At 42.1% G+C, this 16,312-nt stretch overlaps 1 protein-coding gene across 1 annotated transcript in view; it reads right to left on the reverse strand.

The window, feature by feature from the left end:
- LOC110198340 (uncharacterized) overlaps positions 1-16,312 on the reverse strand; it is a 174,901-nt gene that overhangs the window by 96,339 nt on the left and 62,250 nt on the right. The window contains 10 exon segments of the mRNA XM_078151725.1: positions 1,537-1,754; positions 4,185-4,277; positions 5,336-5,455; positions 5,561-5,695; positions 7,070-7,156; positions 7,262-7,424; positions 9,746-9,885; positions 11,073-11,261; positions 12,785-12,996; positions 15,720-15,900. Coding sequence (XP_078007851.1) covers positions 1,537-1,754; positions 4,185-4,277; positions 5,336-5,455; positions 5,561-5,695; positions 7,070-7,156; positions 7,262-7,424; positions 9,746-9,885; positions 11,073-11,261; positions 12,785-12,996; positions 15,720-15,900 — 1,538 coding nt within the window.

Genomic DNA, 16,312 nt, shown 5'->3' on the forward strand with positions numbered 1-16,312 from the left:
CTCCTGGACATTTCCTTTAGAGCCAGTGGCAGAGCATGCCCTGTACAAAACAATGGAGGAGATGAAGTTTGTCTCTTCCTTCCTCTTTGGGGCCCCTTTCTTCCCTCCTGGCACCTTCTTAAGCCAATGTACCCACACCACTTCCTGTCATAGGAGCATAGAAGGGACTACAGCTGGAAGGGGCCTCAGTGGACCACCAGCTCAATCTCTTTGTTTTGCAGATAAGAAAACTGAGGCCCCGAAAAGTTGATTCACCCAGGATCATGCAGGCAATAAGGATCAGAGATGGCATTTAAACCCAGGTCCTATGATCTGAGATCCAGTTCTTCTTCCATTGAACCACACTACATACTTAATCTATAGCAGCCTAGTATAATGGCCCAGCCAGCTCACACTGTTGAAGACCCAGATGCCACTGTACAACCAAGTCTTTCCTTTCTCTTTTCCCCATCAACACTTCTATTCTCTCCACAATTTCTCTCAGACCTCTGTCAGGAGGCAAGCCAGTGCTCTCTTCTCCAGTTCTGCAGATCTAATCACTATCTATCTTTCACAGCTCACCCCAAGGACCATCTCCACCATAAATGAAGTCCTTCCTGACCCCTCTTCATCAACTAGAAATAACCTCTTTCTCTTCTGAACCCTCAATACACTTTGTACCTCTCATATTTTCCCATTTTCCTTGTTTTTTCTGCATTTATTCATGATCATGTCTTACTTCCCCTATAGACTATATGCTCCTTAAATGCAGAGACCATGTCGTACTTAACTTTTTATATCCCAATATCCTTAACACAGTCTAGCTCTGTACTAGAATGTGAATGACAGCTTAATTTATTCATTCATGCATTCAACAGATACCTCCCACTTGCAAAACAGTGTGTTAGGCACTGGGGGAAATAGAAAACTTAGCTAACACAGTCTCCTTGTGAAGCTTATAATTTAATAGAGAAGTAAGAGACAAATGCAGGTAATGATAACATAATTTTACATGACAAATGCATTAAAGAATGGCAAAATCAAGTAATTTGTGACATGCCAGTGGGAAGATCACTAACATTCCAGAATTAGGGAAGATTTCAGGGAGAAAGTGGAAGAGATGGAGAAAGCAGTGTTTGAATTGCATTTTAAAAGGAGGGACAGAGATTCAAAAGGCAAAGAGCTTAACACGTTGCCCTTCTCTACATTATAAAGTGGACACTCTAACTCACTCCACACCAGAGGCAAATTTGTAACCCAAAGGAATGAATTTCAAATAGTGGCATTTCAGATTTGTTCATAGGAGAAATAGAACTGAGCAGTGAAATCTTTCTATCACCACAAGGGCCATACTAATTGGGTACCTACCGTCATTATCATGGAACACATAACAATGTAAGTAACTGTGAGCAGAGGGGGTGCTTCCAGCTGTGGCCCAGATATTTCCAAAAAGGCAATGCCCTAATATAGTATGGCCTTGAGTATCTATCCAATCATCTCCTCTACTCACCAAACTGTTTGCTGACCACTACAACACTAGCTTTCGTAGGCTATTACCTTGCTGGAGTGACCTTGCTGGACAGCTGTAGCCACACTGCCCTGGGATCAGTGAAGATGACTTGTCGGAGGAGAACACTCGCATCCCATCCCTGGGAGCTCTTCCTGTTCTCTCTGCTCATGCTGGCCTCTAGCAGAGCCAGCTCCTTCCCTGAGGCATGTACAGATAAGGAGCCACTGATGCTTCGATCTTTGTGATGCCTACCGGCAGCCTGGACCTAAAGGGTGGATCAGATGGGGGCAAAAGGGTCAAAATGGGAATTGGCCCTATAGCAGAGGGCAGCCATAAAGGAGGCATGATTTGGGGAAGAAGAGAAGGGGAGGTCTAACCAAAGCCCAACTATCTTTCAAAATCTAATGCAAGTTCAACCCCTCCATAAAGTCTTTCCAGCTCACTTCCACAGGGATTGCTCTATCCTATGAACTTGAAAACACTTTGTCTTTGGGCTTTACATGACATTTAGCATATACATTCTGGTATTGTTCTCTACCTTTTCAAATAATTTGTCTACTCAAATAGATTTTAAGCTCTATACAAGGATGGGGTCAGCTAGATGGTTCACTGGATAGAGTGCCAGTCCTGGAGTCAGGAAGACTCATCTTCCAGAATTCAAATCTGGCCCCAAACACTTACTAGCTGTATGACACTGGGCAAGTATCTTTACCTCAGTTTCCTCATCTACAAAATGAGCTGTAGAAGGAAATGTCAAACCATTCCAATATCTTTGCCAAGAAAACCCCGAATGGGGTCACAGATAGCTAGACAAGACTGAAACAAATGAACAACAACAAAATACAAAGACTACACTAATATAAATGAAAACACTAAAATATATCAGAGGTCAGATTAAATATAATTAATATATAAATGTATTTATATATTAATTACTAAATGATAGGAAGTGGCATATAGTAATGTATCAAATATTACTATATATGTTTACATAATATATATAATGATTAAATATAATAAATATGATTGGTTCCAGAGAACCAATGGTGAAATATACCTCCCTCCTTCTAGTACAGTGGTGATGGCCTATGGTGGACAAGTATCTTGTATACTGTCAGGGGTGGTTGCTGCATCAGTGGGTTCTACTAAGTTATTTTTCTTTGTTATAAGGGAAAGTTCTATTGGGTAGAGTCAATTCCAGTAAGAGTAATTGTGGAGTTTTTTAAAAAGGCATTAATAAAACACTAGAAATAGGTTTTAAGCTCCTTAAATGCACAAACTGTCATATTTTTAAAGGAAGGAAGGTAACATTTATTGAGCACCTACCATGTGTATGGCACTGTGCTCTACAAACATTATTTCAGTTGATCTCTTAACAATCCTAAGTGGTAGGTGTTATTATTATTCCCATTTTACAACTGAGTTACAAATCTAGTTAAATGTCTGAGACCAGATTTGAACTCTTCTTTCTCACTCCAGACCTAGCATTCTATCCATGACACCACCTAGCTTGCCCGAATGCATTTAGCACATAATATGCTGCATTATAGTGAACTGTGTGCCTTATTCTTCTCCTGGGCCACAAGCTACATTAGTGAAGAGTCGTTAGCAAATTTCTCTCCAGCACCTCGAACAACACTCTGGACCAAATAGGAGATTAATACATGTTTACTGAATGAATGAACGAATACTTCATTTATGTCTCCCTTGATGACAAACACAACATAGACGCCACATCACTACCTATCAAATTGTATTGAGAACAGAGAGACCTTGGACTGAGCCAGTCCTAGTACCTCTGCTAGGTGTGGTAGACCAAGTGAACCCTAAAACTAATTCTCCCTCCCATCTCAGGGACACCAAACATTTTGCTCAACCTGATCCACTTTGTTTTCTCAAAATTAAATCTCTCTCTAGAAGGGATGTCTACATGGCACTTTAAAGGGTACAAAGTGGGTTCTTTGCTTATATTATTTCATCTGAACCATGAAACAACCTGGAGGATAGATTTTATTATTCTGATTTTATAGATGTGGCTCAGAGGTTAAGTGACTGGCCATGGTCACACAGCCAGTAAGTTACAGAAGTGAGATTCAAACCAAGGTCCTGCCATTTCTGTACTTTATTCACCAGGTGGCACAATGGACAGAGTGTGGGCCTTGTATCAGAAAGACAAGTTCAAATTTGACCTCTTATATTTCATAGCTGTGTGATCCTGGGCAAGTCACTTAATGTCTGGTTGCCTCAGTTTCTTCATCTACAAAATGGGGATAATAATAGCATCTATTCCCCAGGTGGTTGCTAGAATCAAATGAGATAATAATTGCAAAGGGCTTAGGACCGTTATTAGCAACAGCGGCATCCCTTAACACCTTTCACTATCGTACAAATCACTGCCCCTTGGGACATTTTCTTCCTGTATTTCAAAGGGAGAGGAGACATGAAGAGGGAGTTTGAGCTCCTTCATCCTATAAAGAACCAAAACACCTTGACCATTTCTGAGAGGTTAAAATACAGAAAACCTGGTAGAGCCTGTTTTTGTTTCAGATCTCCCTTGGGTTCCTCACCCCCCCCCCAAGAGCAGCATTTTAAAAATAGAACCTCCTTGATTGCGTCCTCATCCCCCAGCTCTCCAGATCACATGTGAAACACTTTCCCAGGGAGGCTACTTGGAATTTCACAGATGATACAGTACCTGGAAATTTGGAGGAAGTGTCACCCTGGCAGGATGCCTAAGTTGGGAGAAAAACCCAATGTGAGACTTGGATCCATTCAGCTGAAGCAAGAACTGCAGGGATGAGAGGAGAGAGGAAGAAAAATCAAAGACTCTTAGGAGCCAGAGAGGTCTTTGTGTTGGAGGTTCAGGGCAGAAAGTTCACCCAAAACTTAATTCAGGCCAACACCAGGAACCTTCTGCCATTCAAGATTAACCAATCAAAAAGCATTTATCAAACACATGCTGTGTGCCAGACACTTGGGATATAGAGACAGGAATGAGGCAGCCTCTGCCCTCCAGGAGCTTACAGTCTAATAGAGGAGACAACACGTATACGTAAAAGTATATGCAAAATATAATCAAGGTAATTGGGGAAGCAGCAGTGTGTTAAAGCCAGCTTGTACTGGCTTCTATGAGATGATTGTTAAATTTATCAATGTCAGGTTTTCTACCTCAGAAATTGGCTTATGCTACAGTAAATCAAGACGTTAGTTATTGTTTTGCTGATTGAAATGCCCCAAAGGGAGCTAGTGATTTACAAGTACAGGATAGAAGAAATTCAATTCAAGTGACAACCTACTTGGTTCTGAGTCACCTCATCAATAAAATGTGTGGGTTGACACTTTGAGAAAGCGTAGAGAGAAGAGGCTCCAGGACAGACCTTTGGGAGACATCTACAGTTAGGGGGTGTGGTAGAAAAGACTAAAAAAAAAAACCTGTTAGGAAAACCAAGAGGGAACAGAATCACAAAAACCCAGAGGAAAAGAAATTCCAGGCCTTTAACCCATACAACCCACCATCTCCACAGCACACAGAAAATGGTTCAGAAGATAATGTTTGAGGGACTTGTGAAAAGCTGAAAGAATAAATCTAGAATTGCCAAATTCTATCATTTTTCAACCTTGCCTCCTCCTGCCTATCACAAGCTCCCTCTCCCAATAAGCCTATACATTCACTTAGACCTGCTTGGATAGCAGAAGATCTGGTCTTTTCTGTTTGGCCTATTTACCGGAGAAAACAGATTCATCACCTAAGACCCCTCCCTTCAGAAAGGAACTTGGAAACCCAGAATAAAACAGACCCACCCTTCTTTTCCACAACCAGAGTAAGGGATAGGTCAGCTTCCCCACCTGAGATGTGACCTTCTGGTTGACAGCAGCTTGCAGGGTTACACCACAGTCAAACTCTCCTGCCGGATGCTGCCTGAAGAAGATCTCACCATGAAGGCCCAGTGCCTGAGGGATCCTCAGCTGAGGAAAAAACACATCCAGTGACTTTCATTCCTCTGGGGAGAGAAAGCTGAGAGACTTTGAGGTGAGGCCAGAGCCAGGAGGGAGTCACATAACCTTGGATACCTGAGTTGAATGGTTCAAATCCAAGTTCACGTCATGACGGAAATCTCCTTCTATAGACCTGTTATGGTGTCTTCCCTTCACATGTAGAATATCCTTCTGGTTAACTTTCAAAGCAGCCTCAACCTCCTGGTTACCCTGGGTATAGAAGTAAGATATGAATGCTGTTACAAACCATTCTTTTCCAAATGGATACTGAACAAGTAGTTATATAAGCTGTATGTGAACATATGTTTATGCGTGGGCAAGTGGGTACATATATGTGCACATAGATGTGCACATATGTGTATATATATATGCACACACGCGTATGTATGGCAAAGAACTTTATCAGTGCAAGTCAGCATGTTCTCTGCAACTTGATAGCCTTGAAGACAGCAGCCTAGAGCTCTGAGAGGTTAAGTAAATTGCCAGTATGTGTCAAAATCAGAATTTGAATGCAGCTTTTCATGACAAAGTGATGATTCTCTGTTTTACACACACACACACACACACACACACACACACACATGCATAGGGGCGAATTATAGGCTCATAAATCTAGAGCTTGAAAGCTATTTCTAGTCTAACCCCCTCATTTTGCAAATAAAGAAACTGAGGCCCAGAGAAGCATTACTTGTCCAAGGTCCCATAGGTAATAAGTGTCAGAATAAAATGTGAACCCAGGGCCTCTGACTCCAAAAAAACCCCAAACAAACAACCCCCCCCGACTCTTTCCACTGTCCTTGCAGGCACCTAGAACTCAGGCCTAAAGTCAGGAAGATCTGAGTTCAAATCTGGCCTCAGATATTAGCTGTGTGACCCTGGGCAAGTCATTTAACCCTATTTGCCTCAGTTTCCTCATCTGTAAAATGAGCTGGAGAAGGAAATGGCAAACCACTCTAGTATCTTTGCCAAGAAAACCCCAGATGGGATCACAAAGAGTCAGTCAATGAGGAACTAAGACCCAGGGTGGACAAGTGACCTACCTACAGGCATATAAGGTAGTAGTGCTCATTAGAGGCAGGATTTCAATCCAGGCCCTCTGATTCCAGAGTCACTGCCCTTAAATCTAGAAGGGACCTCAGATATCATTTATTCCACTGCCTTCATTTTGCAGAAAAGAAAACTGAGGCCCAGAAAAAGACCCAAGAACATGCCATGGTTACATAGCTAATAAATGGTAGGACCAAGATTCAGATCCAGGTCCCCAGCCTCTTTTCCAGCACCACCGTAAGTTTAGACCCAGTCTGGCCAGCAAAAAGAGAGTATTATGGGATCTTAATAGGGATGTAGTATAATGAAATCTCTGTTTAAGGAATATTAACTGAATTTTTTTTCACCAGAAAGTATCCTGTCTCCTTCGCTTCTTTGAAAAGACAAACCTTCCTCACCTTCCCTCCTCAGTGAGAATTCTGGGGCAAGCCCAAATGCCAGAACCTTTGAGTCATGGTTGGCACAGGTTTCAATATCAAAGAGTTTCTCTCCCCTGCCCGCACCCCATCCCAGGGCCCTGTCAAGGATCTCACTTACGCTTTGTCGAATCTTTATCAACAAGCACGTCTCTACGCTCTTGGGAATGACCTTGTTGTTGTATGGATGATTCAAAGTAACGCAGATCTATAAGGAACGTACACGCATCAGTGCATTTATTGGCTTACTCAGCTCCCCGCCTCAGCTATCCCATCCTCCCCTGCTCCAGCCCAGTCTCCTTGGCCCACTCACATAGGGGCGGTCAGCCTGGTAGCCCAGGGTCAGGGTCTGCAGGCATTCCTTCAGCCCATTCACCAAGACTTTGGTCTCCAACATGTAGTGCTTCTGGCTTTTGTCCACAGTAAATGTCTCCTGCAGGAGGAGGCTCTGAGGGATGGGCAATTTTAAGGGATGCCTAGAATTGAGCAGTTGTGGGGGGAGGATTTTTTAAAATACGAAGTTATTAAAAGCACCACAGAGGAAAACAAGAAACAAAGTTCTGGGCTGCTGCCACAGACTAGCTTAGAGTTACCACAGACCCCATTCCAAGTTCTCTCTTTGTATTCAAACCGTTTAGGAGCAGTTGGGGCTGGAAAGGATCATAGGGTCATAATAATACAATCGTAGTTTTAAAGCTGGAAGGGTTCTTAAAATCATCTATTCCATTTTACATTTCATTTTACATATAGTTCACTTTACAGTTAAGAAAACTGAGGCACAAAGAAGTGACTTGTCTAAGGTCACATGGGTAGTGTCAGGAGCAGAATTTGAACCTAGGAGCTTAGTCATCTAGACCAGCCTCTTCATTTTACAGATCATAGTTCATAGATGATAATAATAACAGCAATAACAATAACTAGCATTTATATAATGCTTTCAAGTCTACAGGGTGATGTGTATATGTTATCTCATTTGATCCTAATAGCAACCTCGGAGATAGGTACTATTTTACATATAGGGAAACTGAGGCCCAAAGACGTTAAGTGACTTGTCCAAGGTCACATAGGTTTAGAGTCAGAGGTGGGATTTGAAGCCAGAACTTTAGTATCATCTATTCCAACCCACTCATTTTACAGATCATGGATTCATAGATGATGATGATGATAACAATAATAATAACAATAATATCTAGCATTTACATATTGCTTTAAGGTCTGCAAAATGCTTTGCATATGTTATATCATTTGTTCCTGACAACAACCTTGGGAGGTAGGTGCTGTTATACTCATTTTACACATGAAGAAATTGTGACAGAGAGAAGTTAAGCAGCTTCCATTAGGCTCCTTAAGGGGAGAAGCTGTCTTTCTGTAAAATTTATATTTATATCTCTACTGCTTGGCACATAGTAGGTGTTTAATAAATGTTCATTGATTGACTATTGTCCAGAGTCACATAGTTATTAAGTGCCCGAGTCAGGATATGAACTCAGGTCTTCCTGACTCCATGTCCAATACACTTGGCCTCGAACCACCTAGCTGAAAGCGACTTCTTAAGCCATCTAATTTCATAATAATAATAATAATAATAATTATATATAGTAATAATAATCCCCTTATTTCACACAACAAAACTGAGGTGAAGGGAAGTTAATTGACTTGCCCAAGGTCATGCAGTTAGTAAACAGGGTCCTCAAGGAGAGAAAATTACTTGTCTACAGTCTACACAGGTCCAATCAAAACACACTCATACAGCAGAGAAGACACAGATTCCATGCACCAGGTCAAAGCCACCAAAAAGATTCAGAAACAAACTCTCTCAACTTTTTGCTCCATGTCTCAGAGGAGGCCTCAGTCCCCAAGAGCAGCCTCTGAGATGCATTCAAACTGGTCTATGACTCAGAGGGAACCTGGGATTCTGCCACATTGGTGCGAGCAGCAAGACAGCCTGATGGTGGGCGAGGGAGTGTTCTGCACACTTTACTACCTTCCATATATTCTATAATCCAGCAAGTGACATTCTTGCTTGTTCCTCACACAGATGACCTCATTTCCAGACTCTGTGTCTTTTTGTGAACTGTCTCCTTTGCTTAGAATGCTCTCCCCTCCTCACCTCTGCCTTTGGCTTCTCTGGTTTCCTTCAGCTCAAATCCCACCTTCTGCAAGAGGCCTTTTCCCCTATCCCTACTGTCCACTGCTGGTGCCTTTCCTTGGAAATGACCTCCCATTTATACTATACAGACATAGACATAGACATAGACATAGACATAGACATAGACATAGACACAGACAGAGACATAGGCATAGACACAGACACAGACACAGACACAGACATAGACACAGACATAGGCTTAGGCATAGGCATAGGCATAGGCATAGACAGAGACATAGACATCTCATATATTCATAGTTATCTGCATGTTGTCTCTACTTAACTGTGGGTTGTGAGTTCCTTAAAGCCAAGAACTGTTTCTTATTTTCTTTGTATTCCCAGGCTTAGAATCACTAGGCACATAGTAAACATTTAATAAATGCATACTGACTGATTGATGGACTGCAAACATATGTTCAGTGGGTTGGTGTCTGCCCTGCAAGTAGATTCCTGAGCCCCAGATGAGCTGCTGCCCCCGGACCCTCCACACAACTCCATTCTGCATTCTTGAAAAAGCTACTCCCTCAGTGAGAAGATTTCTTTTCAGGAAACCAAGTCAGGTTTCCTTGATTTTGTTACCCAGACACTTCCTGAGGGGAGGACACGTTTGGAAGGGAAATCGGGGCTGGCTGAGGGAAGTGTATAGACCTGAGCTGGAGGGTTCCTCGTTTCTGATATAGTAGGCTCTCTCTCTTCAGCTCCTCCAGCTGGCCCTCCAGGTGCAGTCCAATGGGCTGGCTTTTGGGATCAGTCCACAGGGCCATTATTAACACAGTGGTCTTTCTGGGCTGCAATGGGAAATACAAAGCCAAGGATTTAAGAATGAGGAGAGAAAGAGTCACAAATCCAGCCTGTTCTGAAGGGAAGCAAGGGTCAAATAATTCAGGAGCTAATTGTGTTTTAAACCCTTGAGGATCCCACATAGAAAAACAGCTACCCCCATTCTATGACTTTCAAATGTTTATATGTATGTGTATATTTGTGTACATATATGTATGACTTGTGTAGATAACTAATTATTTACATGCTATCTCTGCCATTACAATTCAAGGTCTCCAAAGGAGGGACTCTGTGTGTGTGTGTGTACATATGTGCATGCGTGTATACATGCATGCATGACTCTTGTATATACTTAATTATTTACATGCTGTCTCTACCATTACAATGCAAGGTTTCCAAAGGAGGGACTACATACATATGTGTGCACATGCCTGTATACATGTACATATGTATGTATACATGCACGAATTTTGTATATATTTAATTGTTTGCATGTTGTCTCCTCCATTACAATGCAAGGTTTCCAAAGGAGGGCCTACATACACATGTGTACACATGCACGTACACATGTACATGTGTATGTATACATAAAAGTGTGGCTTTTGTATATACTTAATTGTTTACATGTTGTCTCCTCCATTACAATGCAAAGGTCCCCAAAGGAGGGACTATGCATGTATGTATGTAGCATATACCTACTTATTTACATGTTGTATCCCTATTTCATTGTAAGCCCTTTAAGAGCAGAGACTGTTGTACATATGTATGTGTGGGCATCTTGCATATACTTAATTATTTACATACTGTTTCCCCTATTACAGTGCAAAGTCCTTGAGAGTAGGGACTGTTTCTATCTTTCTTTGTATCCTCAGCATTTAACATGGTACAGAATAAGCATTTAATAAATGCTTGCTTGGTTGATTGATGCTGCCAAACCAGAGTCCCTGAACTGGACTGAGTCTGGCCTCCCAGGACCAGGTTGCAGGGCATTAAGCAAGAGAGGCCTGTGCACAATGACCACACCAAGAACTCTGGGCATCTGGAACAAAGCAGCTGGGTGTCATATCTCCAGATGGCAGAATTATTGGGCATCAGAAGTGTCTGTGATGCTTCTGATTTCAGGGACTGACCCTACAGAAGGACAGGGCACTTCCAGCCAAAGCCCATAAATAAAATTGGGGGGCCGTTTTCTCACCTGCTCTGTGTGTCTGTATGCAGAAGTCAGGTTCAGTCCCTGCCTGGGACCCTTTAGCCAACAATGGAATAGCTTCTTGTCCCGGCGATTTTCCAGGTGAACCTTAATCTGAACCAGGGGACTCCAGGTGGTCACCAGCTCACCTTGGCTTCGGAGAACACTCTGGTCCCAAGTAATCGATGTGGATGCCTGTAAATGAGGCAAGTGTGTTGGTTTCTTTGTAGAGAAGAATGGCACCAGCTTTCAGAGCCCAACTGGGAAAAGGCTACTTATCTCCTCTAGCACTGGGAGTGATGGGTAAAGAAAGCCAATCCAGCTCACATTATCAAGGAGCTAGAAACAAAGGGCCAAGGAGAAAAAACCCATTGGTCCCAAGTCAACACGAAGCCAAAGCCAGATTTGCTAAAGTGCCAAACTTCCCCTTAAACTAGAGAAAAAGACAAGGCTAACCTGAGGCAAAATTGCAAAGCAGATGAAGATTAGAACCTTTTCTATCTTTTCATTTTTATCCCACTTTTCCCTCTGACTAGCCCATGTCCTATCCTTGCTCTGAGCTAGACCTTGCTCTGAGTTGACCCCCGTAATATTCCCCAACACGTTACTCAATAAAGGCTGAAAGTATTACCCTTCCCAAGAGTATTTTCATTTGTATAGAAGACTGGAAGACCAAAAAACCTTCTAGAAAGTTCCAAAGAAAACTCTAATCATGGAAATCTCATGGGAATGGGTCCGTAGAAAAAAGTGTTAATTGTGAGTACACGTATAGTCCTTTAAGGTTTGCAAAGAATTTCACAAATATTATCTCAGTTTTTCCCCTCACAACAAGCCTGGGATGTAGGTGCTATTATTATCCCCATTTTACAGATGAGGAAACTGAGACTGACAGAAGTGACTTGCCCAGAGCCACACAACTAACAAGCATCTGAGGCAAGATTTGAACTTGTGTTTCCCTGACTTTAAGGCCCACACTTACCCACAACTCCACTTGGAATTCCTCAAACCACACCACATGGGAGATGCCTACTCTCCTTTAGAGACACTTTACAGAACATACAATTGAAAAAATCTTATAAGAGACTTAAAGATCATCAGGTCTAGAGTGTTGGAGCTAGTTCGAATCCTAGCTCTATAACTTAAAGAAGAGGGAAAAACCAACCAAAGAATGCAAATAGCAGTCCTAAAGTTTTCCTCTTCCTATCACCAAAACCCAACTGCAGCTTGGGATAGACTGCAGCAGAAGAGCTTCAAGCAAGCAAAGGGAGGGAGGATGAGAGGCCTCTTCAAGGGAGATATTGTGATGAGTCAGGGGGATTTTTTTTTTCACTCTTGATCACACACACACACACACACACACACACACACACACACACACATACACAAACACACGTTAATTGATGATGCAAAAGGGACCCTGAACTGGACTGAGTCTGGCCTCCCAGGACCAGGTTGCAGGTAACTGACAAGGACCAGAGACCAGCTGAATAAGGAGGGATATATGTCCGAGGACTCTGGCTTGCTGAGCAAAGCAGAAATACACCCATACGTACATACATACATACATACATATGTGTGTGTAAATCCTCTCTCTAGATATCTTAATTCAATAGGTTTTCCTAAACATATAGAATACATAGCTTAATTGCCTAGGTATGTAGGTATTTCTTGAGTGCTTACGATGCATCTAACCACCAAACAGATGCCCTTGGACTCACCCTGAGGTAGGTGGTGGTTGGTGTGTAAATATGGATCTTCCCTTCTTTGTCCCGAATTTTGTCTTTGCATGACAGCTCCACCACCAGGTTCTTGATGGACAGGGCCTTCCCTGTTGTCAGCTCCCAAGTGGCCTGGTACGTAGCACGGTGAGGTTGGTGCAGTCGATGAGCCAGGGACAACAGCAACCATGGGGTATCCAAGTTCAATGTACCTGTTTGGGGGTGGGGAGAGAGAAGAGGAAGGGAAAGAAAGGAAGAATGGAAGCCATGGGGCCAGACCCTTCTATAAATATTGAGTTCCTTTTGTCAAGGAAATAGAAAGAAAGACAGAGAAGCTACCCAGGCCCCAAACACATCTAGGTGGTGCAGTGGATAGAGTACTAGAATCAAGTGGAATTAACTTGGAATCAAGGAAGATCTGAGTTCAAATTCTGCCCTAGATACTTATTAGTTGGGTGACCCTAGATAAGTGGCTGCCTCAGTCTACTCATATGTAAAATGGGAGTAATAATAGTATCTAGTTCACAGAGTTATTATGAGGATCAAATGAGATAACATATATATATATAATGCTTTGTAAAACACAAAGAATTATATAAATATTACTTTTTGTTATCATTATTATTATTATTATTATTATTGGTGGTGGTGTTACTACATCCAAATTCTACTTTCTGCTGAAGCTGGAAACCTAAGCAAGACAAGGGGCAGGTACATGAAGCCATAGGAGTTAACTTTCAAAATAATCTGATAACAGTAGTCTAATACCAATATTCTATCAGTGTTGTTAAGTGATTGTGAGTCATGGAATATTAGAGTCTCTGAAAAAGTGAAAGTGATTATAATCCAGACAGTGATGGATGGGTATGAGTTGGCTGCAACATGTTCCAAACAGGGGATTACAAAGAACTGGAATAAAGGATAACATCAAAGCAATGTATGAGTGGGAAAAAAAGATGACTTGGTCATGTATTGAAAGAAAATAACTGATTAAATGAATGAATGAAAGATTATTTATTAACCACTTACTATGTACCAAGCATTGTGTTAAGTGCTGGAGATACAAATACAAAAGGAAAGACAGCCCTTGCTCTCAAAAAGCTTGCCTTTTTTAGCAAGCTTTTTAAAATTTAATTTTTTTAGCTTAACACAAATCTATTTTCTCTCCCTTCTGCTCTTACCCCTCCATCAGAAAAAGAAAAGAAAAACAAAACTCTTGTAACAAATATGCATAGTCAAGGAAAAACAAATTCCCAAATTCGTGATGTTCAAGCTCATATTCTGATAAGGGAGATAGCACACATAAGGAAATGATGGCCAGGGAAGAGTATTTTCATTTGTAAAGTTATAAGGATGGTGAGTGGGACCAAAGAGGAGTAGATTGACACATCCCATCCAGAAACTATGGCGGAGTTGATTTGGTCATGGTTTATGGTTCTACACTTGGAGAGGGAGAAGGGACAAGGAAAGAAAAGGAAAACAACAATTTTTGCTGTAACAAAATTGGTGAGGGTTGGTGGGTTGATGAGGAGGCTGCGGAGGAGATGGTGGGCAGGAGGGAGCAATGGATAACTTATGTGCACCAGTGTAATGTCAAGAGAAATTGAGGAAGGCCCCCGGATTGTTGAACAGACCCACCGCGGCAAATTTATGAGAAAAAGGCAGACAAGAGTCCAACAAAATGAGCAGGAATGGATAGGCTGGGTTGTGCACCATTAGAGAGAGGGTCCACATCAATGAGATCACAGATCTACTGGAATATTTGTTTTGGCTGGCTCCTATAAAGTTATCTCCAGAACAAATGGGGATTTGAATGAAAAAAAGGGTTCTGCCTTCTCTGACTTGGCCCTTTTTTTTCCAGTTCTAGAGTCTCCCTACACAGTGAGGCTTACCACAGCTAGAAACCATGCTAAGTGTTAGTTACACAAAGAAAGGCAAAAAATAATTCCTCCCTTTAAGGAATCGTTAAGTTGTTTTTCAGTCATGTCCAACTTCGTGACCCCATTTGAGGTTTTCTTGGCAAAGAGACTGGAATGGCTTGCCATCTCCTTCTCCAGCTCATTTTCCAGAGAAGGAAACTGAGGTAAGCAGGGTTAAATGACTTGTCCAGGATCACACAGCTAATAAGTGTCTGAGGCCAGATTTGAACTCAGGAAGATGAGTCTTCCTGACTCTAGGCTCAGCACTATATCCACTGTACCACTTAAAGGCCTAGAGGGCAACCAGAAGCACTGAGAAAACAACTTACTTGCCCATGATTCATAGAGTTAGCATGTGGCTAAGGACTTGGACCCAAATTTCTGACTCCAAGGTCAGCCATTCAGCCACTTATGCCACATTAACAAGGCCTACAGTAATCTCGGCCAACTTTTTAGCTCACATCTATATCCATCTTCTTCAGTGGTATACTGGAACCAGTCTGACCATCAAAAGCGAATTGTTAAACTCTTAGTGTGAGCATTTTCATCTAAAAAATTGGCAAATGTCACAAATCAGGGTTTGATTTATTGTTCTGTTGACTGTCTAGACTTGAGGAAGTGATGGGGAGAATGCTAATGATGCAAATTTAACTTTAAAGTTTGCTGTGGGTGTTGTTGTTAAACATTTATCAGCACACTCCTGCCTTCCTTGCACACACCTGTAACTCCTATAGCCTTGTTCCTCTACCATTCCCTTCACCCAACTAGAATGAAAGCCCCTAGGGGTCAAGAACCATGTCATACAGTTCTATATATCCCCCTCTAGCATCTGGGACTATGTTGGAACCCAAGAAGCCATCCAATTATGACATTAATTCCACCCTTCTATGGGTCATATATTGGGCCCTGTTTAGGTCTCTATAGGGAAGATGTCTCAGAGGGAGCCCCCTCATGCCAGTTCTCCAGGGACATCAAATGTTACCCCAAGAGACTGGGGTTATCCTGCAATTGCTCACCTTCCCATTTCCACTGAAGACCTCGAGACATGTCCTTCCACTGAAGGCCAGCCACGAAGGGCAGGCGACCGTTATACTGCACCTTCAGATGAGTGCTGCTCTCCACACGGCCCTGGGAGAAGCTGGAATGCTGGAGCTGCGTTCGGTAATCCACCTGCCTCTCGGGCACCTGCAGTAGGAACTGGGGAAGCAAAGGATGTGGGGTGGCTGATGGCATCCTCAACACTTCTCCAAAGGACGGGACCCATAATGGTAAGGAAATCATAGGCAATCATTGGATCCTAGCTTCGAAGCAGGAATTTATAACCTGGATATATGATTTTTTTTTAAAAAAAACTTTTGATAACTGCATTTCAATATAATTAGTTTTCTTTGCAATCTATTTTATTTTGTGCATTTAAAAACCATTATTCGGAGAAGGGATCAGTCCATAGGCCCCACCAGATAGCCAAAGTGGTTTATGACACAAAAAAGGTTCAGAACAGGGGGCCTTAACCTTTGTAGTTAAGAACCACCAGAAAAAAAAAAGGTTTAAAGTCAGAAGGAACCTTAGAGGTCATCAAGTCCAACCCCTCATTTTATAAACGAGGAAA

This window comes from Phascolarctos cinereus, unplaced genomic scaffold (genome assembly GCF_003287225.1).
Source record: "Phascolarctos cinereus isolate Bilbo 61053 unplaced genomic scaffold, phaCin_HiC Scaffold_4;HRSCAF=312, whole genome shotgun sequence".
Taxonomy (NCBI): Eukaryota; Metazoa; Chordata; class Mammalia; order Diprotodontia; family Phascolarctidae; genus Phascolarctos; species Phascolarctos cinereus.